The sequence below is a fragment of the Schistocerca cancellata genome, chromosome 4 (genome assembly GCF_023864275.1).
Source record: "Schistocerca cancellata isolate TAMUIC-IGC-003103 chromosome 4, iqSchCanc2.1, whole genome shotgun sequence".
Classification (NCBI taxonomy): Eukaryota; Metazoa; Arthropoda; class Insecta; order Orthoptera; family Acrididae; genus Schistocerca; species Schistocerca cancellata.
This window is the reverse complement of record NC_064629.1, coordinates 939,311,602-939,339,543: the sequence shown is the minus strand read 5'-3', so window position 1 is coordinate 939,339,543 and position 27,942 is coordinate 939,311,602. Positions and strand designations below refer to the sequence as shown.

The 27,942-nt window shown below is 39.1% G+C and overlaps 1 protein-coding gene across 4 annotated transcripts in view; it reads right to left on the bottom strand.

Moving 5' to 3' along the window:
• Positions 1-27,942, bottom strand: part of LOC126185137 (leucine-rich repeat protein 1-like) — a 115,455-nt gene that overhangs the window by 62,808 nt on the left and 24,705 nt on the right. For 3 of the 4 annotated variants that reach the window (XM_049927974.1, XM_049927973.1, XM_049927976.1), the window contains exons 3-4: positions 8,016-8,288; positions 7,482-7,715 (exon numbers count right to left, since the gene is read on the bottom strand). In XM_049927974.1, coding sequence (XP_049783931.1) covers positions 7,482-7,715; positions 8,016-8,288 — 507 coding nt within the window. Of the gene's footprint in view, positions 1-7,481; positions 7,716-8,015; positions 8,289-12,162; positions 12,276-27,942 lie in introns of all 4 variants that reach the window. The other variant, XM_049927975.1, reaches the window with a different exon arrangement.

Below are 27,942 nucleotides of genomic sequence, written 5' to 3'. Positions count from 1 at the left end.
AACTGAGGCAGCATCCCTCTATAATGAGTGAGATGTTGAGCTCAGAAAGAGGAAGAGGTGTTAGTGTTGTGCAATAAATAGCTTGGGGGTAAGGTTTTCTAGAAAAGGAAAAAAAAACATAGTTTGAAGGTGTTATGTGGAATGTTGGATGTTTTATAATCATTATTATTATTGACTTTTTTTTCTCAGACTTAAGTCTGGTTAAAAATGGAACGTGACGCGGACCTTGGTCATGCGTGACTTCCTTGTAACTGTATGGTATATGTTATATTACATTTAGGAACTTTCGGGTAATTGAACATGTATCAATAATTACAGATTTTTGTAATTGTATATATATGTTTGGATGTAGCTGTATTGCATTGATGTACTGGTGAATATTGTGAGGTATGACTCCTGTAGTTGATAGTATAATTGGGATAATGTCGACTTTATCCTGATGCCACATGTCCTTGACTTCCTCAGCCAGTTGGATGTATTTTTCAATTTTTTCTCCTGTTTTCTTCTGTATATTTGTTGTGTTGGGTATGGATATTTCAATTAGTTGTGTTAATTTCTTCTTTTTATTGGTGAGTATGATGTCAGGTTTGTTATGTGGTGTTGTTTTATCTGTTATAATGGTTCTGTTCCAGTATAATTTGTATTCATCATTCTCCAGTACATTTTGTGGTGTGTACTTGTATGTGGGAACGTGTTGTTTTATTAGTTTATGTTTTATGGCAAATTGTTGATGTATTATTTTTGCTACATTGTCATGTCTTCTGGGGTATTCTGTATTTGCTAGTATTGTACATCCGCTTGTGATGTGATTTACTGTTTCTATTTGTTGTTTGCAAAGTCTGCATTTATCTGTTGTGGTATTGGGATCTTTAATAATATGCTTGCTGTAATATCTGGTGTTTATTGTTTGATCCTGTATTGCGATCATGAATCCTTCCGTCTCACTGTATATATTGCCGTTTCTTAGCCATGTGTTGGATGCGTCTTGATCTATGTGTGGCTGTGTTAGATGATACGGGTGCTTGCCGTGTAGTGTTTTCTTTTTCCAATTTACTTTCTTTGTATCTGTTGATGTTATGTGATCTAAAGCATTGTAGAAGTGCTTATGAAATTGCAATGGTGTAGCTGATGTATTTATATGAGTGATTGCTTTGTGTATTTTGCTAGTTTCTGCTCGTTCTAGAAAGAATTTTCTTAAATTGTCTACCTGTCCATAATGTAGATTTTTTATATCTATAAATCCCCTTCCACCTTACTTTCTGCTTAATGTGAATCTTTCTGTTGCTGAATGTATGTGATGTATTCTATATTTGTGGCATTGTGATCATGTAAGTGTATTGAGTGCTTCTAGGTCTGTGTCACTCCATTTCACTACTCCAAATGAGTAGGTTAATACTGGTATAGCATAAGTATTTATAGCTTTTGTCTTGTTTCTTGCTGTCAATTCTGTTTTCAGTATTTTTGTTAGTCTTTGTCTATATTTTTCTTTTAGTTCTTCTTTAATATTTGTATTATCTATTCCTATTTTTTGTCTGTATCCTAGGTATTTATAGGCATCTGTTTTTTCCATCGCTTCTATGCAGTCGCTGTGGTTATCCAATATGTAATCTTCTTGTTTAGTGTGTTTTCCCTTGACTATGCTATTTTTCTTACATTTGTCTGTTCCAAAAGCCATATTTATATCATTGCTGAATACTTCTGTTATCTTTAGTAATTGGTTGAGTTGTTGATTTGTTGCTGCCAGTAGTTTTAGATCATCCATGTATAGCAAATGTGTGATTTTGTGTGGGTATGTTCCAGTAATATTGTATCCATAATTTGTATTATTTAGCATGTTGGATAGTGGGTTCAGAGCAAGACAGAACCAGAAAGGACTTAATGAGTCTCCTTGGTATATTCCACGCTTAATCTGTATTGGCTGTGATGTGATGTTATCTGAATTTGTTTGGATATTAAATGTGGTTTTCCAGTTTTTCATTACTGTGTTTAGAAACTGTATCAATTTAGGATCTACTTTGTATATTTCCAAAATCTGCAGTATTATTATTATTATTATTATTATTATTATTATTATTATTTCTATTTTTCTCAGACCTTAGGTCTGGTTAAAAATGGAAAGTGACGCGGACCTTCATTAAGCGTGACTTCCTTTTAACTGTACGGTATATGTTACATTGTATTTAGGAACTTTCGGGTTATTGAACACGTATCAATAATTACGGATTTCTGTAGTTGTATATTGTAATGGTCGCCTGGTCGTAGATATTGCTAATTGCTATAATCGCACTATTTCACTCCCATTTACGGAGCTTGTTAGCACTTGATGTTAGGTTGGCGCCATTAAAATGCATTGTAGTAATCACTGCTGCTTGCTGGATCGCTGCTGTGTCTCGATGTTGATGCTGGCTCTAAATCTGGTTGTCTAGGGTTAAAAACATGAGGTCCCGTGTTTTTTACGTGCTTTTGATGATAAAGAATGAACGAAACCAACAAATATGTAAACTTCAAATATTTATTACTCTGGTGGCCATCTTAATTCCACCGTCCACCAAAGACTATGACACAACACAACTTCCTTTACATGTTCTTTGCATTGTTTATCCACCTCAAACAATAACACACAAACACACTGTACCAAAGTGACATTCCGACTGCCTCTCGACCCTTCTTGCTGCTCGTATTTATAACATTGTCAAAGAACTACTAAAAAGAGATATAGTTTACAAGTCACATGTACATCTGTTATCATAATTTGTGCAGAAAAGTTATTAATTTGCATCGAGTGACATAATTTAACATGTTATTAAAATGACAGACAGATTTGTTGACTTGACAGAATAATTCTTTGTTACAAAAAGTCCGTTTTTTAGAAGTTTGTCAATTGACTTCTCTAATTTGCATAAATAAGTAATTAACATGAATTATTAAGAAATACATCGGTTTTCGTCTAAAACAGGATTGATTTCGTGAATACTAAGTGAAACCGCTCCTAGTGAACAAATAGGTTTCACTGGGTGATTTTTATTTAAGGAGATCCAAAATACCCAAGTTGTACACTAATTTTCGTACTTCATATTAATTATTTAAGATGAACTCAGTGTTTTTACATGATGACATTTGCTGTATCAGTGATCAAGTGATATTAACTTTTGTGTGGGTCAGTTATTCAGTATAATTTAATGGGTTGACTGTTTATGGAGACATGTTACGCAATCATTGTTAACATACACAATAACTTTTCTATAATCATAAATACTTGTTAAACTGGTTGAATTTGGAGGGTATCACATACTTCGGTACAGTAAAGCCTTTAATATGTTCCGTTACAATACCCCCTTCGGGTAATATCATTTACAGAATGTTAATGATATTAGCCGACCAAGACAAATGTGTCAAATGGTTAAAATTTGGAAAAGTACTACTTTAATAATTTTTTTTTTTTTTTTTTTGTTTTACTATGCATAATGTGAATGTATGCAATGACCGTTACACCGTTTCAAAATGACTTTTTCCTGCAAATATTTTAGTTGTGTTGTTTCAAATGCACTTTGTGTTATGTCATGCAGTATGACAGCATAATAAAAATAATTAGTAATATATGAAAGTAAAAAAAATGTTAATCTTTGCTCCCAGTGAGCTACATGGAAAATGATTAAAAACAGACACAATTATATCACATGCGATTTTAAGATATATCAAAAATATATGTAAATTATTTCAAAGTCAGTTCTCATTGAGTCACAGGTTAATCAAGATAATAGAAAGAACATAAATATATTACATAGATGGACAGGTCATATGTCCATAGGAAAATATTGCAACTGTCTGCTCATTTTGAGCCACATAAAAGAAATGAAAACAAAGAACATAAATATAAGTATGGACATGATATATAAACACAAACACTAGAGAAGTCACATGTATGAATATAATATGCACTTGCAAAAAAAGGAAATATTTAAAAAACTTGTCTCCCATTGAGACGCATAGTCAAGACAGTACAAGAACATATTAATACTAAAATTGGACACTTAAATTGGTCACAACATAACACAAACATCAAACTTGGTGAACATCTGATTAGCTGTAGAAAATTGTACACAAATCTTATGCCTAAGAACACAATAGTAACAAAATGATGGGTCTTGCACAACAATTTTTTCATTGTCTTTTATTTGGTGCAAGTATGTCCCATATTCAACAATACAAAAGGAAAGTAATAAATGTTTGTCACCTTCTTGCCCGTTGCAAGTAAAGAAGATGTCTCAAAATTTAATATTCAATAGTGACAATATAAATATAAAAACATTCTCTCAGAGATCTGGAACTTCTCCAGGGTCTGTAGGATGAGTGGTAGTTGCTATTAGACACACCCAGTAAAAACTTTGCTGATAACATGCTTTATGGAAAATGGGTAAGTAACTGTATTCAAACAGGGAAATGTGCTTAATCATGTTCATATGGTTTCAATTCAGTGATGTTTCTTAATCCAAATAACCTTCTTGATCTGGGAAAGATAAGTCTATACGCATTAGGATGTGGGCTTTCTTTTATTTCAAATGGACAAATGTCAATGTTTACTTTAACATATGGACAACCTAGCTCAACATCTTTGTCTATTTCAGTATTTTCAAACAATAGATCATTTTCAATTTCTTTAGTTCCTAAGTCTAATGTCTCTTTCCTACATTTAGACACACCCCTCTCTGTTTGCAAAGCATTGACATTTAAACATAAACCTTTGTTTTCATCTGTTCCTTGTAACACTGTGTTGTCACTTAACCAACTGCTGTTTTCACCCCCTTTTTTATAAAGTCCACTACGGATTCTTGTCCACCATGTAGGATACAAGGTTGCACTTACCTTTGCTAATTCTTTCCAAAAGGCATCTTTGTTTATACAGTTTCCATAGTTGTTCCACAAAACTTCTAAAAACTTTTCCCCTTTCTCTTGAAAACACACATTTACATTCCATCCCTTTATATTTTCTTTAATATTATTATTATTACCATTCTCATAGATTAGTGTTTCATAGTTCCCAATAGGCAATAGCTTGTCCTCAGATACACATTCCCTAGTCTGCATTTCACTTACATTAACCTCATTATGACCCGTGTTTGTCACACCACTCACCTTTACCTCATCATCACTTTTCAATTCTACAAATACTTTTATTTCTTCCTCCACACTCTCATCAACAACATCACTTGATTTAGGATCATTATTTAAATGTCCCTCTATTACTTCTTCCTCCTCCTCCGCAACAACCCCATCTTCAGTTTCCCCCCTATGTATCTGAATCTCAGCAATAGAGTCTTTGGCTCCATTAAACACTTCGTCATCCCCCTTCTTATCAAATAAACCCCCCAAAATAGATTCTATTTGTGGTGTGTCTGACTTGATATTAACACCAGTATCTTTTTCAGCCCAACTATGGAACTCTGCAATACCTTCAACTTCTGCACTTTCACTAACTACCTGTGCTTGAACACTGTTTTTATTAACTGTATCACTTTTACTCATAGTATCCCAAAACCTTTTATTAAATTCTTATTTATTCATTCTAACAACATCAGAGTTTTCATGGTACTTACTCTTTACATTGTATCCTCTCCTTTTCCAGTTTCGGTTATGTGTTGTCCTATCATAATATTGTCTAGCCCCAAAACTACGGACATCTAGTGGGACTGTCCACCGTTTCCCGGCTGGTTCCCTCGGTCTGTCCGTTTGTAGTTGTCGTTTTGTTCACTAGTTTCAACAAACCTCCTTCTATCTTGTTCTCTTCCCCAATACCTATTTCTATCATTCCTGTTATCTCTCCTCCATCCTCCCTCCTGTGTATTGTTTCTGAAATCATTTTCATATCTCCTATCTCCCCTATTTGGAGCATTATTTCCAGAATTTTCAAAGTCTCTCCTCCCATAATAATCTCTATTTACATTCCTGTTCCACCCCCCATACTGGTTGTTGCCAGAGCCAAAACTTAGGTTATTTTCTCTTTCCAAGGCCCTATCTAATGATAGATTGGATAGTGGCTGATTACTCCATGAAACTATGCCATACAGCAATAATGCATGGACATAACTAAAATAAGCAGCTTTTGTGGTGTCTCGGTCACATACAGTGGAAATAATACAAACAGCGAATGTTGCTGAGCTGAGTTTTTTGTGGAGGTGCAAAATATGTTTAGACCATTTTAGACTGTTGTCAATGTATACACCCAGAAACTTGGTTGACTCAACTTTTAGTAACTCACTACCATTCAATGTAATACTTAATTGATCATCAACTTTTTTCCTTACTTCGAAGTGCACAAACTGGGTCTTATTAACATTTAGTGATAACCCATTATTTAGAAACCAATTACATACTTCACTAAAGAAAATATTGGCCGATTCCTCAAGATTGAGGTTGGGAGTTTTGTTGATGAGGATAGAGGTGTCATCAGCAAAAAGAGTAAAGTGAGTTTTTTGTTATTTGACAGAGATGGTCTGATAGTCCAGGATCTTTTACAGCGACATCACATTTTTCCCTGTCCATATTTGTGGCCACATGGTCAATTACTGATGCAGTCATTGTAGTAACCCTTGTTGCACTACTGACCAATGGGGACATGCCAAAACTTTGAAGGATATTTATAAGGGTGGATTCATTTATGATATTAGTGTTGATGTTAATGTACCACACACAATTATGTTGACATTTGTACTTGAGAATTTATCTAAAACGTCTGTTAATTTATTGAAAAAAGTGTCCGCGCTACCACTGCGAGATCTATACACACATAAAATGATTAATTTCTTGGTGATATCAAGCCCTGTTAATTCAACAGCTGATATTTTAAAGTGTTTGTTTTCACTTGCTGTACTAAGGTCATATCTGGATTTGAACTGTGTTCCTTTTCTGATACAATGCATGATCCTCCACTCCTTGAAGCATTTCTGCAATAAGAGTTTGCCCTTCCATATGATGATAACACTACCTGTTGGATTTCTGTCTCTCTACACCAGTGCTCAGTAACACGAACTACTGTGCAGTTCAAATATTAGAGCTCAACTTCTAATAGTTGTATTTTATTTTTTATTGATTGCATATTTTGATGGAGGATTGTCAAGCTAATACTTCATGGTGAATTAATAGGAATTAATGCTATCATGCTTTGTTTCTCAGTTCCTAATACCTGCTATGCAGCAGAGTGTGACAATCTTGCTTTCCTCAGTGACTTCACTGCAGCACAGAAATCCAACATCTAAATCATGTTCTAAGGAAAATACCCCAATGATGTAGAACTAATATTAACACTGTTGGCTTAAAAAATTAGTGGCTACTAGTTCCAGTTAACAGTAATGCATATTCCTTATATTAGTACCAAATGATGTGCTGAAGACTGATTACAAAACTAAAGTATGTAAATAATGCAAAATCATAAAATCAGCATAACAGGTATAACAAGAGGATTAATAATCATTTTGAGAACATACCTTATTGTTCTGTAAATCAAGTAGTCTTAAGTTCTCTTTCAGAAGAGGACTTGCAAGGAAGTCCCAATTACTTTTAATACCTAATCTGTTGCGTGAGAGGTTTAACACTGTCAAGGGAAGAGTGCCAACAAATGCTGGAATTTCAACCAGGTTGCTGTTTACAACTTCAAGGTGAGTAAGTTGCTGAAGTCCTGCAATTTCATCTGGAAGATAATCCATTTCAATGTGGTGGAGCTGAAAAGGAAACACGAAGAACTAAATTCCTTAGCTGAGTTAATCTATATTTAAGGTGTAGTACTTACTACATCATCTGAACAATCACACTTCATTAAATTGCACATAATTTTTTTTGAGAATATTGAATACCGTAATACCAGAAAGTAATAATTACCATTATTTCATATGTATATGATAAAGGTCCCTTGAATCCCAGGTTTGACACCTATGTATTCAATTAATGACACAGTGGTCCTCCTCTAACACACTACAAAAACATTTGAAACAAACATTTTACTCCAATAATACAACACATACCTTAAGCACTTTCAGGTTCTGAGGCATATTTTTGAAATCTTCCAACTGTTTATTATTTTTGAAATCTTCCCACTGTTTCTGACTGCCTGACTCTTTTACAGTTTCTGATGGACCTACTGGTTTGCTTAGAAACTTCACAAGACTTCCAAAGCTCTGAATAAAATTCACATTATTATTTATTCTCACTTCATGAGGTGGTTCCCTCAACCTAATGGTAAGTTGTCTTTTGCGTAAGACTCCAAAAAATACTTGCTCCACATTTTCTGCTGAAAGCTATGGAAGAGAAAAATAGAATTACTCTAGTGCAACAGTTGTCATTAGAAATTATAAAAAAAATATAACAAGTTAACTTCCCCACCTAATGTTACATTATCTATGTCTAGAAAAGTCAATGATTGGACAAGATATGGTTTTATGAATATAAATGAAATATAAGGTTTGAAGTTTTACAGCCATTTTGTAACATTACAGTATAAATAGTGAGAACTACAATGGTTGCACACTCAAACAATGAAAAAAATGTGGTAAATCTAACAAAAACACAGTCTTACCTCTGGTCTTTTGAATGCAGATTCCTTCTGTGGAAATAATGGAGAAAAGGTTAGCAGAGAAGAGGAAAGGGGGAAGTCCCATTAATATAACTGATGGTAATTTATCACAAACATGTAGTAAGTGGAATGTTAAACAATACAGAGAAGATGACAAAAGGAAATCTTATGGAATGAACATTAAAACAGGATTAGTAATTGACAGCACAAGGAACTGATGACACAACAAGAGGTGTGTTAGATACATGATACACACAGAAAAAAAAGAGAGATAGTAGACAGAAAAAAGATAACCACATGAGAAGTAATTATAGGTATGGTGTTGTGTGTGTGTGTGTGTTTGTGTGTGTGTGTGTGTGTGAGAGAGAGAGAGAGAGAGAGAGAGAGAGAGAGAGAGAGAGAGAGAGAGAGAGAATATATATGATGATAATGGATGAAAAATTGTGAGAAAGTTAGCATAGAAAAACCAACACTAGTTCATATTTTTGTTTTCTATCTGTTTTTGGCTGGATGAAACATGGTTACACAAACATTCCTTCAGATATGAAAATTTCACTGCTGCAACTGGCTTTGCTTACTCTGCCTCATTTCATCAGAGGAGGAAAGTTTATATTGAGTTCAGTAGGGCCCCCTCGTGTATGAAATTCTAGGTTCCTCTTTCCCTGCTTTTACTTCCTTTACTTTTAGCAGTTTGCCTGTTTTATGGCATTTTTGTTGGATTTGAGAGTAGTAATCCAATTTTTAAGGTGCAATGATGTGGAAAGTTCTTTTCAAAGTGAGCAACTTAACATTTCAACAGTTTCCTAGACAAACATAAAATCATCTTGTCTTAAAAGAGAATTGTACTTTGGAACATTTTCAACAGAATAATCACTTCACATGCATGCTACATGAAAACACTCACTGAATATCTACACACAACTAAAAGAGAAGAACATTGTATAAATTTAAAAGCTTATAACGTAATTACAGCAAGAATCTCTCAGTGCCACATCATAACATGCATGGAAATGCGCAAAAAATACTCCTGCAAATGCTAAGTATATGTTAGGTTCCCTCTGTGTTAACAGCATGCCCAATGAAAACAAAATAAAGTGAATACTCTATATTACCACCATTATGCAGTACTTCACAGTAAATCCTCAAGTAATGATTAGGAACATGAATCATCTAAACTAACGAAAACTTCAAATTCTTTGAAAAATTGTTGACTACAAGAAAACTCTGAAATTGATGAAACTGTGCTGCAAAACTATATTAATGACATTTTATTAGACTCAATAAAAAAATTTCTATAGCTTCTCCAAGGCAAGTTCCTTGAACCCATGAGATGCACTAGCTTTTCATAAACCACATGTCTCTTTTTGATTCTAAAAGCAGTTGTTTTGGATGTGATTTTTTTCACATTTCAAATGTGTACCAAGACTGGTTGAAATTGCTCCATGAATTTCACAGTTATGCTTTTCATGTCACATATTCATGGGGCCTGTCCCCAGTCCCCCAGCAACCATGAAAACTGTGAATTCAAAATTAACATAGCTTGAATGAATGCAACATTTTTCCCCCCACTCAGGCTGTTATTTATTTAAACTCTTCAGTCATTCCACAATGGGTTTCAGATTTTTCAGCCAGTATTTAGTGATTATCTGAACAGAAAGGCACACTATATTACTACTATGAAATGGAAACACAATGGTGTGCAAGAGAGTAAACTGAAGGATAGTTACTTAAAAAAGCTACCATATCTATAAAAATGGAAGCAAATTTTTTTATTTTGTTTTTCCATTAATTTTGGTTTACAAAAATTTAACTACTAGGAAAAGCTCAAAAATTTTAAACTCCACTTATTAGACAAACAATGTAAATACTCTTATCTGTTAGAGTGGAAACTATGAACTGAACTGCTATTTGGGTTTTGATTTTGAAAATGACAAACTTTTGATTCCCTTGCAGTCTGCTCCATGCATACCACATCACAGTTTTTGTATTTGATTGAAAGAACATGAAAAATGTAACAAAAATAATCAAAATGCATTCACGATGCATTTGATATACAACACACACAGACACATTCCAAAATATTTATCATAAACTCCAAATCCTTCATCATGCAAAGAAAGGAAAGAAAATGAATATTCTGGAAGAATTAATAACTTTAATAATTTTAAAAATCAACCACATGCACTTACCGACAAACTGAACCACAAAACAGATAGTATCTTGACAATTTTACTGGTATTCTGCTCACAGCTAATCTAGACCAAAATAACAGTTCCATCCACACTTTCCACATGAACAGATGGGAGTATTTATGTTGCCTGTATACTATGCGAAATTTAAAATTTTTGGACTTCCCATTTCGGTATATCTTTTGAAAATATTATTTTTATTTTCAAACAACAGAAAGTAGAGAATGCAATAACAACAATATGGAAAGGATAGATTGCTACTCAACACAGAGAAGAGGTGTTGGGTTGCAGACAGGCACAATGAAAAAATCCTGCTAAAATATTAAATCTTTTGGACAAAAAGTCCTCTTTCTGCAGTAGAAATACTCACTCTCTCTCACACACACACACACACACACACACACACACACACACACACACACACAAAATAGTCTGAAAATTGAACTTTCATCTCCCTCTTAGCATGTTAATATGCACACCTCTTCTCAATACATGTTGAGAGCTGTGAGAAAATTCTGAAAACAATATTTATAATTTTGAGGACACCACAAATGCTGTAACCTTTGCCTGACTGCTAATGATGCCAGTTCTATCCCACATAAGCCTTTATTTAAATCAATTAAAGCTGTGCAAAAGCCAGTGATGATGAACTCTAGAAAAATTATGTAGAAGTTATGATGAAAATGGATCCAGGATTAAGTTTGTGGAGTCCTAACTGATTGAAGACATTAGCCTGAAATGCATCTCCTCTGGTAATATTTCTTACCAACATACAACTATGGATACATAATATACCTGCCTGTTTCATTTTCTTCGGTTTCGTAAATCACATCCTGCAATAATTTCAGATTTATTTTACTGTCATACTTTAATCAGTAATATGCAATAGGAAATGAAAAGTTCAATTACTGATTGTTTTAATTACATTTTAATTAAACCATGAGTCAGTCTTGAAATAACATAATGCAATCAAACTCACTGAACTACTTCAGTGTCAATCATGTTAAGGACTTGTTACTCAGCCACTACTTACTCTTGCAGTGGATGTCCACACAAAACTAGATTTAGTATTACTTCTAGCCTTTTATTTCGCTGGTGGAAGTCTGCACTTACCATGTACCCATAACAGAAGCTATTAACATGTATTGATATCATCTAAATAAAAATGATGGTGTCCTCTCAGAATAAAACAAATATGTTACCCATGGTCTACCAATGACTGATTACAAACATACGTTCCAAAACAGGTACCACCCCACAAACTAGGTATTACTGCAATAAACATATGCAAAAACTTTCCCCAACTGTTCTTTATCTATCTATCTATCTATCTACCTACCTACCTATCTACCTTTGGAAGATTTCTTTTCTTAAATAATGCTTTTTGTGCTGTATTTCAGCAACAATTACCTGTTTAAACTGCAAAAAATACTCTCAGTAGAATAGCTGAATCAAATGTAAATTGTGTTTTCTTCCAAAAAGCACATTCAAGCAGTGCAGATCCACCTGAAGATGTTCACAATCTGAAATGAAGTCAGGTCTATATATAAGGTAGTCCACAAATGTTCATGAAAGTATACTAGTGAAAAAGTTTCACCTACACGATGGCATTATATCGACTGATTATTACTCCTGTTACTCACTGTAAATGACTGTGTACTTGCAGTCTGGGCACTAAACCCAGTCCTTTCTATCAAGATACTTGCAATTAGAGCATTTTCGCATAAAATTAGTCAATTCTTAGAATAACAGTTCAGTGCAACATAACACTCAATGAAGTAGGAAGTGAATTTTGAATGAAACTTTTTTTTTGAAATGTTTTACTCAAACTTGAATCAATTACAAGTTGCTATTAGCAATTTTGGACCATTAAAAGTGTAGTATCACTGCACCACTATGTCATTAACATCAGTACAGCAAATGAAACCTCATTCTGTGTGTACATCTGTAATCAAAAAAAAAAACTGAACCATAAAAAATTGGATCATACCAACTTCTGCTTATTGCGTATACTCCTAGTGTAGCTTCACCAAACCTCCTTCAGTGTATCCAGCATCAGGGGTGCCGACTTATAAAAAATATTCGGGAGGCCCATACTGGGGCTCTTGCTCTGGGAAATTTTCTAAATTTTAGATGAAAAATAGTGAGTTTTAAAGTTTTTTTAAGCATTTTAGAGTCATATGATCAACATTACAACCCTGAAAACTGGACTCTCGATATCTCTACACTCCGGGAAACTCGACAAGCATGACACATTTTTTGACTTTTCTTAAAAAGCTAATTTAATTTACAGTAATAATCATGCTCATAGACTATTACAGAGCAGTTAATATATAGCTCTGAAAAGACTGAAATTATATTTAAATAAATCCTAAACTATCATTAAAAGAATAAAACATAAAAAATATTGCTGTCGCACAGTAATAGCACTTTGATTAATAAGTGAAAAAGCAAATTTAATCTTACTTTGAATAAGGTTAAGGGTTCATTAAATAAAAACAATATCTCAAAGTTAATGCTTAATACAGTTAATAAAGTTAATACAGTTAATAAAGTTAATACAGTATGCCTAATACTTTCAGTCAAAAGTATGTAAATAGTGGGTTTTAATTGGGTCTTACACCCTAAAAATATTTAAGTATTTGAAAATAATTAATACAGTACTATAGTAATATAGTAACACAGTACTAAACTAGTACTAATATTTTGAAACTGAAAATTTCATTATATATGTATTTAATTCTTTATAAAATAAAGATTTTTAATATTGCTCTAAATGCCATTATTAGCGCTAGAGTGTCTTTAGAAAGGTGCAAATGTCAACCGCCTGACTGGATTACTGAATATGAAGTCATTGATGATTGGTCGGATATCCAATTCATCCAAAACATCTCAGTAGGCATGAAGAACAGCCAAGTTGTTGAATTGCTTCTGTCCCATTGTTGTTAGGAGATATAACTTCAGACATACAAGGGCACTAAATGACTGTTCTGGTGTTGCTGTAGTGATTGGAACTATTTGGAGAAGCTTAATGCACTTCACTACTTCACATAACATTTCTCCAACTGCAGGCTCTTGTGTAATGTACTTTCTTACATCACGCATGTTTTTTAAGACCAGTTGTTTTTTTATTAGTGATATCAGCTAACATATTCAAGTGTTGGTGCAGTCTCTCAATGTCTAGGTCATTTCTGAAAAACTCGTTGATTTTTCCAAATTTGTTTCACCACTGTTTACTAAAAGCAAGCACTCTTGTTCAACTGCAATGACCTGTGTGAGTCCAGTTGAAGCAAACTGCTCAGTAATGCAAGATTGCACCGTTTCAGAAACTTCAATGTAAGTAGCTTTGTAGTATTCCTTTGGGGCTATGAAAGTGTGCGGTGAGCTGGCTTCATTGTTTTCATACTACTTTGGTATACTTCGATTCCATGGAAGCGAAGGATCATCAACTCGTGAAGGTTTTTCTTCTTAACACAATTCCCAAAAGAGTTCAAAACTATCACGCCTTCCATTCAATATACAAATCAAGCCTTCATATTTTTTCCAGATCAGCAACATTTAGATGGGGGCATTGAATTTTTTCATTGACATCCTCTACTGTGTTCACTGCTTGGCAATAAAGACGTAACAAGAAATAAGTCTTGAATTATAACATTGCACATTTGTAACCTGCCTCTGTTTTGTCCTCTGCAGAAAATGTTTCAAAAGACTCTAGAAGTCCTTCACAGTTTTTCCAATATTCTCAAGATACTGGAAGCTCGCATAGTCCATCGAGTTGGGCAAAGGGGTCATAGACCAGCTTGGTCATTTGCACTCTCACAGCATATGCTTCTGAAAAGTCCCATCCCTTTGTTGTTTATTAAGTCCTTGACTAAAGCCATAATATCCATCATAGACGTAAGATGGTGGAGACTGTCTACAACTGCCAAGTCTAAACTGTGTGCAGTGCAGTACACATAACGTGTTTTTGATTGTATATTCAAAACTAACTTTTTTTAGTCCTTTGAATTTACCTCTCATATTCTAGACACCACCGTAGCACTGTCCTCTTAAGTTATCCACTGACAAATCAAGAGGAGCAAAAATGTCTTTTAAAATACTAAACAGAGTTTGTGATTCACTGTTGGGGGTCTCGTATAAGCCAATAAAGTCTTTGTTGATTAAGGAATCATCGACAGTACGAATACAAAATGACACTTGTTTGCGAATTGAAGAATCACTTATTTCATCAACCATAATAGAAAAATGTTCAGTCTTCTTGATTGCAGCCAATACCTTTCTCAACACAGACTTTCCTAGTAGATCAATGATCTCATTTTGAATATTGTGGGACGTCCACTTATACACCGAACACCCTAACCAATCTTTAAACTCAGGTACGCCATTCTTTTGGAGTTCCAACTATTGAAAAATATTTGAGTTTACATCTTCATGCCCTCTAATTGCTAGTCCTTGTCGGCATAGAAATTTCACGGTAGTAAAAATTCTCTCAATAGCTAAACAGCCTTTCTTCATATCACTATCTAACTGTTCATTCAATTGGGAGGCCACACTTCAGTTAGTGATACAATTTAGCTTCAGAACACCTTCTTTATGCGTAAATGTATTTTCATGAAGACAGAATTTTTCCAAAACCTTTTTCCAATTAGAGAACCCTACGGAAGTAAATGCATCTTCTTTTTTTGAATAACATTGTAATAAATTTTTATCATCTGCCTCTTTGCAGGTTTCGAAAAAACTTTTTCGGTAGATGCTTCATATGCTATCCATGTATATTTGATCAACCAAGACACCAAGACTTCTGAAACTATCTTCCCTTACTGAACTGTCCAGGTTTCGGCTGTGAACGGCTCTTGCCTCAAGACAATGAAGCAACTGACGACACAATAATTGTTGGAGGTTGACTTGCAGTATCATCAACTTCCAAGCATGCCTTTTTGGTAACAAATTTATCCATTGTAAACTTCATTCACAATACAATAAGAGTCTGAAGTAAATGAATAAAATATAGTCTTGTAAAATAGCCCACTAGACACTAAAGTCGGAATACTAAACAGATCTGTAGCATGCATTGAACAACACTATCCACACTGAATGACTGCGACAGCAGGGTGGGCTTTATATAGCCGTGGCATCATAATGTCTCGAAGCGTCAAGGCGACGCGAGGCGGAGGGTTCCAGGGCCTTCTGCTCCAGTCCTTTTGATGTCACCGCAGCTGCAGTGCTGGCATGCCAGCGCTAGACTTTACCTGAAGGTTCGTCCACCGGGACAAATTTTAAGTGTGGCCACAGCACTGTAACACTATCACGATTCACACCACTTGCTTTCAGTTAACCTGCTTACTACCGTAATAATTATTTGTTTTAACTCATTACTGAATGTATTTTAAAAGGTAACTATCGTCAACCAAGGAAAATAAAAAATTCCAACATAATTTTGTGATTTTACACAGCATAATACAGCTAATAATTTTCTTAAAATATTGGGTGGGGGGCCTCCACCTCCCTCCCTCCCTCTCCCCCCCCCCTCAAACGAATTTTTGAGGGGGCTCAGGCCCCATGGAGTCAGGACATGTGTCCAGCATAATAAGATATATCTACACATTAGAAGCCTTCATACATTAGTCATATGTTCAAAATTAACAGGTAAGTATACGAGGTGGAATCCAAACTTTTCGGGACTGGTGCTGCCATCTAGAAAGTAGGAGTAGTAGATCTTTGCACCACTAGCTGGCGAGAGCTGCATATCTGATGAGTCAGTGTGCAGAGTGGCATTCATCTGGGAGGATGTGTTGTGTGTCCACAGTGATTTCTGTAATACTCTGTGTTTGGTGTGTGGTGATTTTACAATGGATCCGCAAACAGAACAGCACATGTGTATCAAATTCTGTGCGAATCTTGGGAAAAGTGCTACTGAGACCCTTGCAAGTGTTTGGCGGACAGAGCACGAGCCGTACGTGTGTATGTCAAGTGGCACGCTCGGTTCACGGCCGGCCATACAGACGTCGAAGATGATGCTCACACTGGAAGGCCAGACATTGTTGCCAAACTTCAACAATTGGTTCATGCAGATCGACGTCAAACCTTCAAGACCTTGCGGACGATGTGGGTATTGGTTATGGGACATGTCAACGAATGTAGACTGATGAATTTGGCACGCATCGTGTCGCCGCAAAATTTGTGCCGAGGATCTTGACTGCCGATCAGAAGGTGCAGTGTGTTGAAGTGAGCATGGACCTTCAACACACCACATCTGATGATTCAACCTTCTTGTCATGGGTTATCACAGGTGACGAGAGCTGGATTTACGGTTATTACCCAGAGATAAAGCAACAATCGTCCCAGTGGAAGAGCCCGGTCTCTCCAACACTCAAAAAAGCAAAACAGGTGAAGAGCAAAGTAAAGAGCATGGTCATTGTTTTCTTTGATACCAAGGGAATTGTGCACAAAGAATTCGCCACCCAACCAAACAGTGAATTCCGTGTACCACTGTGACATTTTGCAGTGGCTCTGAACACACGCAGCGACGACGGCTCGAACTTTGGCAATAAGGGAACTGGCTGCTGCATCACGACAATGCACCCTGTAACATGACCTTGCTCACCAGGGCCTTTTTGGCAAAAAACAACATGGCGTTGTACCCCACCCACCGTACTCACCAGATTTGGCACCTTGCAACTTCGCACTATTCCCAGAACTGAAACTCAAGTTGAAAGGCCATAGGTTTGACACTCTAGAGAGGATTCAAGAAACATCACTGGCAGTGATAAACACCCTCAAAGAACAGGACTGCCAGAAAACATTTGACCAGTGGCAGAAGCGCTGGGACCAGTGTGTACATGTGGATGGGAACTACTGCGAGGGTGATGGTGACCATTAGTCCAAAGGTAAAGTTTTCAACAGATGGCAGCACCAGTCCCGAAAATTTTGGATAGCACTTCGTAAGTGGCACTGAATAGAAAATGTAGTTTGCAGAAATGTGTATTATCTTCTAGTCCACAGTACCTCATGTGGCAGTTTTAAGTGATTCCTCACACAGAGAGAAGCAGTGTCACACTCAATTTCAAAAAGACACAACATATTCAGTTCAGCACATCTAGAAGTACTAAACAATGATAAGTGTAACAGATGGCGCGGAAATAATAACTAGTGTGGAAACTTCAAAATATTTAGGTGTTAATACTGATAAGAATTTAAACTGGAAAAACCACATTTTAGAACTGCTAACACAATTTAGTTCAGCCACATTTACACTGCGAATGATTGCAAATCTTGTGGGGAGAGAAATCAGTAAGTTGGTATACTCTGCATACTTTTCACTCAATAATGCTGTATTAAATAATGTTCTGGGGCCTTATTTTTATGAAAAGGTTTTTATTGCTCAAAAATATGCTGTAAGGATGCTATAGGATTATCACCCATGATCTTTTTATAGGTATATGTTGAAGGAGTTAGGCATTTATACTATTCCTTCACAGTATGCTTATGCCCTCATGATGTTTGTGGTAAATAATGTACTACAGTTCAAATGGAACAATAGTATACCTAATTACAATATCATAAGAAAAAATTACATTCATTACTCCACATTAAGGTTGCCTTAGCACAAAACAGGGGTGCACAATGTTGCCACCAAAATGTTTGATACCTTACCCAATGAAGTAAAATGCCTGACAGACAGTTACATTAAATTTGAAAACAAAAAGAAAAAGTTTCTCCTTGACACACCCATTCCATAGAATAATTTCTAGGTTTGAAATTTGTAAAGGTTGATGGGTAACAATTACTAATTCACATTTATATTTTAAAAAAATTGAACTTGTAACTGGTCAGCAAGTAGCCATATTTGCATACAAATGAGTAATGTGAGTGTAAATTAACTGTACAAATGATCCGTGGAACATGAAACTAACCACCAGGTAGTATACATGTCATAAAGAACTTCTGTGCAGCAAAATGAAGGTAACATTAGCACTGATAACTTGAACCATGGAATCTGGTTCTCCCATTTCATCTGTCATGTCTATCTCCAATGTGCACACATGTAGGCAGAGACAAAAGCTGATTGATGAAGACAAAAATGTCAAATACCCTAGATTCTTTCATTGTGACAAAAGAAAGTAGTAACTGAAAATATCAGTGTAAATGAAGTGGTAAAACTAGTGTGAGAAATACTTGTCACATCATCTAGTCAGTCTAGTCCTGTTCTTGCACTCTAATTTATTCACATGGGTTTTGTATACCACAAAATAAAAACAAGAACTATGTGTTACATGGGTCAAACTAGAGCCCCATAAGAAGGCCTGGGTTCAAGTCTACAGCCACTCAACACCAAAGGATTAGCTCAAGAACATAAAGGATACCTTCAGAGTTTGTATCTGCCTGGAGATGTGGGAGAACCACTACGCAGCACAATCTCCAAGTCAACCATTTCATACGCATATCAAAGTCTGTTAGCAGCAGACTATGAGCCATTCAAAGAGAAATCTAAGTACAGAAAGAGATCATAAACACTGGGCTAGTACGATGGGTTTGAAACTGATTCCTACAGTGGAGTGATCTGCTCCGGCATACATTGTGACAGACTTTATAGGCTGCTCGATGCCAAAGGGTTTGCCAGATACAACTGGCATCAGCAGCTGCAGCAGGATCTGTTGGGTTCAGCCTCCTCGAGATATGCCTTATGTTGGTCATACTGATATGAGTGCAAACATCTCTTCATCTTCATCAGTCCCAAATGAGGACATGAGGACATCACAACTCTCCCTCTTAACCAGCATGTAAATGGCCCTGGGCAGTGATTCGTCTGACACAGAGAAAATTCCTGGTACACAGCAAGGTAGTAATTAGTTGCTAGGTGCATTGGTAACCCAGCCAGTGCCTCTACCGTCACGGGTTTGCTTGGGATGCTGGTAACCCAGCCAGTGCCTCTACCGTCACGGGTTTGCTTGGGATGCTGGTAACCCAGCCAGTGGCTCTACCATCATGAGTGTGCTAGGGATGCTGGTAATCCAGTCAGTGGCTCAAACATCATGGGTGGTGAAATCGGTAGGGGCTGAGGGAGGAGATAGGGATGGTGACATCTTCCTCCTCTAAGGGTAAAAACAGGGGTGACACGTTTCCTGGATGGTCAGCATTGGGCTTTCCAGTGCAGGTAGGGGATGGGGGTGTGGGTGGGGGTCGGGGTGGTTGTGGAGGAGGGGGTGGGGGGGGGGGCGGAGGTAACAGCATCGTGTGGGAAGAGACTTAACATTTATGGGTTTGCCTCATGCGAGTTGTAGTTGTGACACCAAGTGACTGAGAGGACAGAGGTCATTCTGCTGTACATGTTGAGGTGGGGATGATATCTCTGTGGGAAAATCAGGGGACTCATACAGGTGGTTATCAGCTGGTTCTGACTGGTTGCAACTTTGAATAATTGACTCAACCTATGACAATGCCTTCAATCAAGCCCAGAGTACTGCCAACCTTCTCATCCCATACATTGGATCACACGTAGTAATACATGTTGACCTTGGGATCTGAGCTCTCTGGGTCAGCCACAGTAGGCCCACTAGTGAACAGTGTCAGTACCCGTCTAGCAGTTCTGCTGGACTGCGACCATTAATGGAGATGGACTGACAGCTTGTGAGGAAGCCAATTAAGGTTTCTGTGAGAAATTATGTCAGCGTTTTCTTTTCTGTCTGAGGTTAAATGTTCTGACCAGCAACTACATTTATGAATTTGATGCTGGGTGGAAAAGAATGGTGGTCAGATGGGATACTGTGTTATTCTGAGAGAAATTTCTGAACTCAGGTGACACAAACTGCGGGCCTTGTGTGATACAACTGTCAGGTACTTCCTCTACAAAACTGTTTGCACGGGCTTCAATAGTTGCAACAGTACTAGCTGTTAACACATGGGCCACATAGGGAAAATTACAGAGTGCATACACCATCCCCACGCATATCGTGCCTCTAAACAGTCTGGCATATTCCAATGTACATTGCACACCTATCATCCTCAGTGGCACTTTTTTATTCCACAAGACACAAACAATGTTCAGTTCATGCTTTGAATGAGAGCCCCTCAAATGGGCTCAGGTTCAAGTCTGCAATCAATACGAGTTTCACAAAGCCGTACCCAGGTTCAAATCCACAACATAGATGGATGAGCCGGAGAATATATAGGTTATGTTCAGAGTTTGTATCTGCCCAAAGACAGAGGCAAGCAACTTCACAGGGGAAGTTGCAAGCCAACCATTGACTAAATAGAACACTAGCATACTAGACATCCAGACAGAAATCCAATACAAAATCCAAGTACACAGGCTTGTATTGTGTCCTGAATAGCTTCATACAGCAGAGTGATCTGTCTGGTGTACAATGTGACAGAATTTATAAACAACTTGATGCTAGAAGGTTTACCTATGTAGTTGGCATCTCCAGTGGCCTCCAGTGTTGTGTGTGGCTGCTGTCAGGCTCTAACCCCCCATATGCTGGTCATACCAATATCTACAACCAGCAACAGATCAAACATCTTTGTGCCTGTACTACTAGTAGATGAGGATATAACAACTGTTACCACAAGCTCTCACAGATATCAATACTGACTGACGCCCATAAGCATTTCATAAAAATCCTTTATGTAGCTCTAGTAAAAGAAGTCTCAATTCTGCACTATTTAATAATAAAATTTTACTTATTGCATTTTGCTGATAAGTTATAGACACAAACTTCAGAAATAAATTTTAGCTTCAGCCACGTATTTTAACTTCACTTCTTGCCATTACAATGGCAATACCATGAAGGTAGGATGAAACAAACATCAAACTGGGATGAAATGTACTAAAAGTTGGGATACAAAAATTATTAGCATTTCAGTACAACACCATGAAAATTAATATATATAAGGAAAGCTTATCCATGATATTTCTAATTCAGAAACTGAATTTGAATGCTGTTTGTCTGAGAACATCAGGTTACGAATCGTCAAAGAAGGAGAAACTCAACAGTGGGAGGACTGCAGTCTATTGAGACTTCAGATTGTTGTTCCACAATACTGTAGATCATGGCAGCCATGACCCTGCAATTTTCATGTGAACATGGAATCAACAGGTTCAGGAGTACCACATTCTATTGTTGTGTGGGATGTCAGAGGCCCCACACAACTAGCACCCGAGATGACAAACATATCATTCACTCAGCTGTGCAGGATCATACAGTCCATTGTGTACTTTGAATCAGGAAATCGGCTTGTTTGCAGCAAGACAGGTATCCACACATACAGTGCTATGACACCTGGAGCATCACAAAATGTCAGCACACCTACCACTGCTGCAGCTTCCCTCGACACAGCTGCACAGAGGCATGCCGACAGTGCTGAAGCCAACTAAAACACTGGACAACGGAACTGCACTACAACACTGTCTTAACAGACAAGTTCTGATTCTGCGTACAGCATCACAATGAACGTGTGGTGGTTCTGAGAGAATTAACAGTTACATTCATCAATGCCATAATGCCCCAGCACCTGGCAACATAATATGGGGGAGGAGACACAGGATACACAAGACGGCACATTCATTTCTGGTTCACATTGTGGTGTTTCAAAAGTCTAATAGGGAAACATCACTTTTCTTTACCACTTGAGCGACGCCACGTAAGAAATGTTAATATATATATTTATTAATTTATTTGTAGTATGTTAAGTGGAGACTTGTTATCTAAAAAGATTTTGTTTCTTTTCTTTCATGTCAAGCGTGGCAGCAAGACGGTCCAGTGGGGACTCCAGACGCGGTGGATGACGAGAGCTAACTACTATTGCATCGTGGTTGCAAATTTATTAAAATTCAGAGTTCTTGAAGAGATTCGGGCAGAATTTTATCAGGAGTGTGGACGATCTTCAATAATTAACTAGTTTAAAGTTTTATTAATGAGAAGTCGACACGTACTGATTTTTTGAAAATAACTGATACTGTGACGTGTATTAAAATTCTGTTTTAAAACTATGTCGATTGTGGTCAAGAAGATCGGTTTTAAAGTGGAATATTTCATTAAATGAGAACAAGATTGATTCTTTAGTGGCATTAATTAATTATTTAAGGAAAAATTTGGAGAATTACGGTGTCTCAACCGCGTCGGCCTTCCGTGTCACGACAGATCGCGCTCAACCACAACGCGTCGCCTTCACGCTGCCACCTGACAAGCCGTCGTCACCATATACCCTGGAGACACACTCTCCTGGAATACTGCAGCAACAACAGCTCGATTCAGGCAGTGCCCCGACGAACTCAACTCGACCTGTTCTTCCGAACATTCTACAACGCTTACCGACGCTGCCGCCGTTGAATCCCGACAGGGCAACGACCTGGTTCAAAATTGTGGACGAAGTGTTCGACCATTACAAACTTGACGAGTCAACTAGGTTTCTGTGCCTCATCACCCACCTTCACGCCCAGGAGGACTCGATTGCTAACATGGTCGACACCCCGGACTCATCTACCCGGTACACTCTAGCCAAAAAGACTGTTCTACGTCAGCTTGCACGCGCAACTGAGGCAGCAATATGGCAAGTGATCCACGTCGAGCAACTAGGCAATGACAAACCTTCCGGGCTCTGGAGATGGCTACGTGCCCTGGTCAGCGCCAATCTATTCTCCGACACAGCTCTCCTCGCCATCTGGTCAGATAAACTATCTCCTCACATCCGCTTTGCTCTGGCTCAAAGGTCTCCTGAACCTGTCGAGCAAAGAATGACAATTGCTGACAAGCGACACGATGCATCACTGCTCTATTTCGCCAGCCACTGCCTACCTGGCAAGTCTCAGGTTCAGGCTCGTCGCCCTGCGGCCAGACGGAGCCAGGGCCGTACTGTGCCGACCGTTCCGCACGCTCCTGGAAGCAGTATACAAGCTACTGAGACGTCACCGGCTCCGCCCACGGTCACGCCCCCTCCTGCAACCGAACCTGTTGCGGCCACCGAACCTTGGCCACCACCACAGACAATGAACTTTACGAAGGAAATGCAACCGCACTACCCATACTGTTACTTCCACACACGGATTGCTGAGGCTGCACGGAACTGCAGACCACCCTGCCACTTCCTGAACGCCAATTGCAGGTAGGTCCAGGTGCCGCCTCCTGCGCACAACATGATAGGCACCCCCCAGTGCTCCATTCTGTCTGGGAACGACTGGATGATTGTGGATGACTTTACATTAAAGACATTTCGTAGGGATACCTTTCCCTAGTGGACACAGGCACCGATGTTTCGCTGCTGCCTACGTCCTTAGTGTCATCGAACATCCGCCCTCATCATACTTCACTACAAGTCGTGAATTCAACTAAACTACAATGCTCGGGTTGAACTTCACACATCGTCTCATTCTCTGCAAACTGCAAACTCAAGTGGACTTTTTTAGTGTGTGAAATTGACGTACCTATACTAGGCATTGACTTCTTGCGACACCACAAGCTTTCACTGGACCTAGTGTGAAACACCATGTTTCATCATCCGTCCAAGACTTATTTCCCCTGTGCTTCGTCGAGCAACCCCCCCCCCCCCCCCCGCCCCTATGACACATAGGTCCAGGCTCATCTCATCCGTACATGCTCGTCTCTGTCGATGACGTTACAAAAAACCACGCACAAGTGCCTTGTCGGGCTTGAACACGTCTCTCGCCTACTTAAGGAAAACTTTGAGCTCTCCCACTGGCTCCTCCAAACACAGATACAGCTCTCCGATGCAACAAAGGAATTACAGACACTACAGCAAGGACAAAGCAAAGGTCAGTGAGTGCGCCGATTCTGCTTGCAATCCCAGCAATCGAGTCTCCGTGTGTTCACCTCCAACTACCCCTTGCAACTGTGCTATCAAGACTGCCATAACGTGTACTGAAAGTTCTGCAGGGCCACACCCTCCTAACACAGCAGCATTTGACACTCGGCCGGACACAAGTGCGCATGCGTGATGAGTGTCACGTGTTCCTGAACTAATGGCTCCTACCCCGCCCCTCACGGACAGCACCTCGCAACTTCGGCTCCTGTGCGCCGCCGTCCGACCGTCACTGACAACACAAACTGTGCACTCGCGCCAACCGTTTCGCCCGCGACCATGCTGCCACAGGCTGCGCCTTCAGACAATGGACTCACTAACAGCTCACAAGCTCTACCGAGCTCAACCAACCACGGTGCCACTGCTTCGGGCCGGCGGCCATCTTGTCACGTTGACTCCTGGGACACTTCACCGCCTCGGGTCCCGTCGGATCCGCTGCATGGCTCCGAACACCAGGACCATGCCTCACCTGCCCCGCCCACCACAAATTGTAAACAAATGCCTCCCGTGCCACTGGCAACATTTCTGTCGTCACCAACGGCACGGTTCACAAGCTTCCCCTCACTCCAGGTCCCCCGATCTCCAGTAAACCACATCGACTTTGTGCACCTTTTCAATCCCTCCTGGGCATTTCCAGCATATTCATATTGACATTGTTGGCCCTCTCTCCCCCTCTAATGGCTTTCATTATGTTCTCTCATCTATCGACCGAACAACTCGCTGGGTCGAGGCTGTCCCCCTCCCCGATATTACGGCAGAAACTGCTGCTCGAGCTTTTGTCGACTCATGGGTATCGCGTTTCTGATGTCCAGCTATCATCACGACTGACCAAGGAAGACAATTTGAGTCGGCCCTGTTCAACGGGATTTGTAAAATTTGCGGCATCCGGCACATCCATACCACAGCATATCACCCGCAAAGTAACGGGCTAGTTAAGTGCTGGCAGCGCACTTTCAAGGTGGCTCTTCAATGCCAAGACTCTCTATGGACGGAGGCCCTTCCCCTTGTGCTACTCGGCATTCGTGCAATCTATAAGGAAGACCTTAAAGGCACAATAGCCGAGTTCGTATACGGCCAGAACATTGTTCTCCCTGGCGAACCCGTGAGCCCTTCTGCTTCTCTCCTGCAGTCTGACTTACCTCCCTTCGTGGACCGCATCAGACGTCACTTCATCAACCTCCATATCCCTCTGCCCGCCAGTCATTCCCGCCCTAAGGTTCACGTCCCAAAATCTCTGGACAATTGCAAGTACGCCATGCTCCGAGATGACACTGTCCGTGCTCCCCTCCAACCTTCACATACTGGCCTGTACCGAATTCTCCGGCACTCAGCCAACACCTATGACATTCAGATGAAAGATTCAGCTGTTACAGTCTCTCTCAACAGACTTAAGCCTGCTCATGTCGAGCCTTCTTCTACCCCCACCTTCAGGCCATGAGCACACCACTCGCAGTCATGGCTCACGATGCTCTGACCACTCCCTCCACGTTGGACTTACACACTCTATCGAGTTACTTCCAGCTCCAATTGTCAAGCTCTCCTCGACCTTGCCCTCTACTCCAGTCTCATGCACTCCGTCGAGTGACCACATGCTCCCCACGTCGAGCTTACCTACGATCACGCCCTCACTGCCGGGCTGCCGGGCCCTTCTCCAGTCCCTTCGACCTCTCCACTGTCGCCTGCCTTGCCCTGTCGAGGTTTCTCACACCCACCATCTTGTTTCTGCCTGCCCCCCGGACATAATCCACGACGTCTCAATAATACTGTGCGATTATACACTGTTCGTCGTGTGTTTGTCTTCATCCAGTGCTCATGACACAACCTCCGCCATTCCCTGCCACCTGGTGAAATGTGTCCCCCCCCCGCCCGACCTCGACCTGGATATGCTTTGTGTGTTCACCACGCCCACCGGAGACATCGTGGTCATCACTCCGTTCCACCCGCAAACCGCCGGCCCACCTGTCGCCGCACGACCAGCATGCCCAGTATGACGTCCAGCTCGCTTCAATGACTGCCAGGTTCGGTGGCCGAACCTACCTTCACATCTACCCACACAGCTCCCCGACGACACCGTCGACACCATAGTCACCCCCCCCCCCCCCCGGCCTCTCAAGATTACTCCGTACTGATTGAGGGGGAGGGGGGAGGGTGCGGCGCCGATGAAATTGACACCAACATCAATATGCATTCATCTTTGGACTCTAAGCATTATCTTTGGCTATTCTGCCGTGTTCACTTCAGTTCTTTGTAATCCTTGGATGTGTTAAGGTTAATAAATGAACTATTGCTAAATGGGGGTGATTATTGGCACAACCAACCCGGTAATCCTCCTCAAAGGAAATAGTCCACAATACAACTAGCTATTAAGTAACAGGATCTGTTTATTATTTTAAGTTTAAAAATACTTCATTCATTTGGTACACATCACTTTCAAGTAAAGTATAAGTTCTTCCATTGGGAGTTGCAGGATTTACTTTCACCAGAACATCCATTACTGATATCCACAGAATATCTGCATTTCTTTTATATGAGAAGGATGTAGGGGGCCCAGCTGGCACAAGAAAAATTATTTTTTCTTCATCAAGTTGTTCATTTTTCTGTAAGACATACCCAAGCCACCAGTTTGCTTGATAGACAACAGTGATGTTGCCTGATATATCTGCTAATTTTAGTTTATCAGGAGATTGACACTTCCTTTTTGTGAAATTTTGAATCCAAGAAAAGTTTTTCATCAATATTTTTGTCCTAGTTTTTGGTATGAATGCATGATATTGATGTGTCCCTTTGATAGTCAATGCTTGTTCAAAGTAATTTTTCAACGAACATTCTGATTCAACATAGTCTTCTTGAGCTGAATATGCAAAGTCTACATTGGTATGGTTTTCTACTGCCTACTCAGAAAGTTGCAGTGGGGTTTGTATTTTGTTTTCATAGGGTCTTTGCAAACTTGTGCGAGTTGCCAGTCTCTTTACAGATCCTTCAACACTATCACAAGCCCATTTTCCATGTTCCGTGGCAAAAAAGTGGCACTCTGCTTCCTCTTTAAAATCTTCCTCATGGAAACAGAGGTTTAAGAAGTTCTTTTTGTCTTTTAATTGGGTAGCAAACCCATCTGAAAATAGGATAACTTTTTTGGAAGGTTTTGAAACTTGGCTGTCAGGAAAGCTATGAGTCTTTTTCAGAAAGTATATACAGCAACTATGTTGTACACTAGTGAATCAGAAACAATTACATAACTAAGTTGTTCAACTTTGTTTTCGTCTTTGAAATTTATAACAATGGGATGGATTGTTAACTCTAGGTTTGTCCTGTGGTAATACTGAGCTTCATCTTGTAGAACTATTCTGCAATTTTCAGAAAAATCCCATGTGACAA